Raw genomic sequence first — 4,228 nt, 5'->3', positions numbered from 1 at the left:
AGCTGCTCCTGTATCTCTGTGCCCTGCCTGGGCAGCCCCCAGCAGTCTCTGCCCTGCGGCATGGGATGTCTTCACCTCTGAGCTCTCAGCCTTGCAGTGCCCTGTGGTGCTGGATGAAGAGATTGAGAGGCAACACAAGGACCACAGGGCTTGGCACCTTCAGGTTCTACCTTCTGTCGGGTGTTTCTCTTCAGAGGGCACCAGAGTGAACTCCCTGGCAGGAGGGAGAGGGGAGGAGGGGGTTGCTGGGTGCACTTATGGCATCCAGCAAAATGTAGTGTTTACCTCTGGGTTTCCTTCTGAATACTACAAGTTTGCTTAGGAACTCAAAGTTCATCTCCTCTTCCCTTTCAATATAAAATTTGCATAGGTTAAAATCCCAAAATTGAAACGTTCTTTCTTTTGTTACTCATGGAATATTTCAAATATTTTGAATTCCAGTGCTTTGCAGCTCAGATCCAGCTGTCATAGAATCATAGAATCAGCCAGATTGGAAGAGACCTCAAAGATCATCGAGTCCAACCCTACCATTGTTACTAGACCATGGCACTAAGTGCCACATCCAGTCTCATCTTGAAACCTCCAGGGATGGTGAATCCACCACCTCCCCGGGCAGCCCATTCCAATGCCTGATCACTTTTTCTTCACCAGCCTCGTTGCTCTTCTCTGGACCTGCTCCAGCACCTCAATATCCTTCCTGATCTGAGGGGCCCAGAACTGCACACAGTACTCAAGGTGTGGCCTCACCAGCGCCGTATTCTCCACAGTGTTTCAAATTAATTTCTTTCTTTTAGTTAAGCACATGGGTACACCTTGGCAGAGTTGATCATAGTACATCAGCATAATGATGCCTTGCTTGTTTTGCTTCTGGTACATCGGAGTCCCAGGAATCACTGTGTCATTTGCACAGAGGATATGAAGGGGTGTTATTAACACCCTTTGAATGACCTCTTCACAGACAGAGAAGAGCGTACTCTTAACTTCTTTGCTCTCTAAAATTTCTGTTACATCTTGTTCACATGTACGTTGTGACCTGGATATTTGAGCAGGTTGATTTAAATTGATAGATGCTTTTTAAATAATTCTAGTGAGAACTAGGGAGGGTTTAATTTGTTTGGTTTTAATACTTTTTTTTCCCTTTTGCTGAAGCTGGAAAATAAAACGAGAGGGAAACTTCAGAAGCAGATTTGTCAAGTTGTTCTGGATCACTTTGAGAAGCAGTACACGACAGAACTGGGAGATGCATGGGCCAGTGTCAGGTCTGTTGTTTTGGGGAGATGGGAAAGGGAGGAGAGAGGTAAGGAATTGAATATTCACAACACATACACAGAAGGCTGTCCCTTAATTTAAGCCTTGATCACACAGCCGTTCAAGAGCTGGCTGTGGGATTGAGAGAAGCCATCTCCCTTTTCCTGCTAGCTGATGATTGTTGCTCATAGGAAAACCAGCAGAAGAGCCTTTCTGGAGGAGTTCACCACTTAGCTTATCTATTTTCAAAAGGAACTTTTACAAAAGCAGTTGATGTTGATCAAAAGTGCATGAGGAATGCTCATGTGATCAGTGCCACATTACGTAGAATGAAAAATCATCTCATATGATCAGGGCCTTGGAAACCGTGTGATTCCTCTGAGTGCCCTCTTTTGTTTAGCCTCTTTGGATTAAAAGGTAGTTTAAAATAAATGCCTTCATTGCAGGTTTTTTATTTTGTTTCTTTAAAAAAGAATACATGTATAGCATTAGTTTAATTGAATCAATTTAAAAAATCTTCTAGTTTGGATCAATTTTTTTCTGCTTTAGGGAGTGAATACTCCTGAGGAGTATTTTCTGAAACTAAATGAAAAATTATTAAGAATTCAGATGTAACAAAGGTCTGAAAAAGTGAACTGAAATGCAAACGAGCATGTTCCCATCACATAAGCATTGCTTTCTGACTGTCTTCCAGAAATATCTATTGGTTTATATTTTTCTGGCCTGGTGTTTGCAGAATATAAAAGAAAATGTAAAGAAGAGCGCTTGTAAAAACTGTATCTTATGGTGTTTGGTGGAATAGCCATAGCAAAGCCAATGTGAGTCTTTCAATGTGATTCTTTGTGTTGTGATATTTACGAGTACTGCAGTTGTTCTTTGTCCCTAGGGAAGTACTTTATCATCAGAAATAAATGCTGAAGCATAATGCTCTATCTTCTACGGTCATTTGTTAGTTAGGAGAAATGGAGAACATGTAGTTTCAGAAGAAATTGGTGCTTTGAATCCAGTAATTAGGAAAAACAGTGACTCAATTTCCTATTAAAATTATTTTCCTGCAAACTTTTCTTAATCATATCTAATCAAAATGTTTCCAGAATCATCCAGTGCTGAGACTGGAAGTAAAGACTTGCCTCACTTTTGAAAGTTCATTTCATTTGTCAAGTGATTAAATAGTTTTTCTTTTTTTTTTTTTTCAATCTAGAGAGGTCCTCACATCCCCGTTGTGCTGGCAGTATGCCGTTCTCCTGAACAAGTTCAGCCAGTGCACTGAGCTAGAGACCAGCTTGTGTGTGGAGGGATATCATCCTGCCTTTCAAGGAGGTTTACCCTATCTTCCAGCATCATTTAAGTGTTACATCAGGAGAACTCCTGGGAGATTCCCTGCACAAAAACACCAGGCTGGTAAACTGAAAGAGTATTACCTGCTGAATGCTGCTTCGCTGCTACCAGTGTTGGCATTGGAAGTGAAAGATGGGGAAGACGTTTTGGATCTCTGTGCTGCACCAGGGGGTAAATCAGTAGCTATACTGCAGTGTGCCTATCCAGGTAATGTATTGAGGTGCTCTTAGCAGCTGATCCCTGGCACCATGCCCATTTCAGTTGTGCTTGTTTTGTGTACAAGATTCAGATTAGGGGCAAAAAACCCAAACAATTTATATTCTAAGTCGATCCACACTGTTTAGTAAGATATTTATCAAGTGTGTTTACCTAAAAGAGGATGAAGAATGCAGTAGTTACTTAAATACAGGTTACTGCAGACTGACAGACAAAAGTGGGGTAGCTCTGTGGATTTTGTTCTCCACTCATTCCCTTATTGTTACTTCTCCAAACGTTACTTAAAATCCTGTAGATTTGTTGCACAGGGATGTAAGTAATCTACAGTCTTAGAACACTTGTTCTTTTTTTCTTTTTTTTTTTTTCTTTTCCTCTGCTGTATCTTTGACCAGTGCTGTGCAAATAGTGTAAGTAAATTTAGGTGTACTGATGTAAAACAGAGCATAACAAATTAAATGTGCAAGATCTTGGCAGAGGGAGAAAGCTTACGATGAGGAATTCGTCTCTATCAGGATTTAATAAGCTCTGTATCTCAAGCCACCTAGATGCTGAAGAAGGGCTCTAAGATGATCACAGTGTTTAGAAGGCAACAGCAAGCAGCAGCTCTGTTCTTTTGGGCTAGGGAGTCAAAGTGAGCTGTGATTGCTGTTTCCAAGTTTCTCTGTTAGTCTGGGTAATAAATGTCTCGAAATATTAACAGCACCTTATGCTGTTGTTGATGACACCATTACTATAACCACCTGCAACCCACTGATTACAACTGGTTTTCCCTCCCTCTTCTAGAGGAATGCAGTGATGTTAATGAAGTAAATTAAATAGAAATTGTCCTTTCAAATGGTTTGAAAAAACCCCAGCACAAAACCAAGCCACTTTTATCCTATGGCTGCTTCTGAAGATACGAAATTGCTGCTGAGAATGTAAGATGTAAGGGAGTTGGTTGTTAATATACCTCAGTGAATGCTAACCTGTGCTGTATTGTGTATGGAAAACCTGGTGTAGGACATCCTGGGGAGACATGAAAATAGACATTTTATAAAATTAGAAAACAGCAGTAAGAGGAAAAGTGTAATTCTGTATTTCTGGTGTGGGTAGAAGACATAAGCAGTGTTTCTTCTGAAGAAATTAATTTCTTAGTAGCAGGTAACTACTCTGGCTGCATTGTTAAAAATAACTGCAACCAAAAGGCTTTTGTTAAAACACTTCAGCTTAAATTTCAAATAAGTATGGAGTTGGACTTCTTAGCTTACAATACACAAAACTGATGCTTTATTAATTAAAAAGCAACTAATTAATAAGGGACATGTACTTCATTTAGGCAGTGGCTCAAGGTGCCCGGAAAGGCTCTCATCTTTGGATATGGATCATGATTAAATATTGTTTCACTGTGAAACTCTGTTGTTACAGAAGTGTTTGTGAGTAAATATTT

General features: G+C 40.2%; 1 protein-coding gene across 1 annotated transcript; it reads left to right on the top strand.

Moving 5' to 3' along the window:
* Window positions 1-1,149: 1,149 nt before the first annotated feature.
* On the top strand, window positions 1,150-2,793 carry NSUN3 (NOP2/Sun domain family, member 3; the record flags this gene model as incomplete). Its single annotated transcript, XM_009075452.1, has 2 exons — window positions 1,150-1,259; window positions 2,450-2,793. Coding segments are annotated over 2 exons (454 nt in total), but the record flags the coding sequence as incomplete, so codon positions are not given.
* Window positions 2,794-4,228: the final 1,435 nt, after the last annotated feature.

This window comes from Acanthisitta chloris, unplaced genomic scaffold, assembly GCF_000695815.1.
Source record: "Acanthisitta chloris isolate BGI_N310 unplaced genomic scaffold, ASM69581v1 scaffold28235, whole genome shotgun sequence".
Lineage (NCBI taxonomy): Eukaryota > Metazoa > Chordata > Aves > Passeriformes > Acanthisittidae > Acanthisitta > Acanthisitta chloris.
Note: the sequence above shows the minus strand (reverse complement) of the source record. Positions and strands in the feature narration are given on the sequence as shown.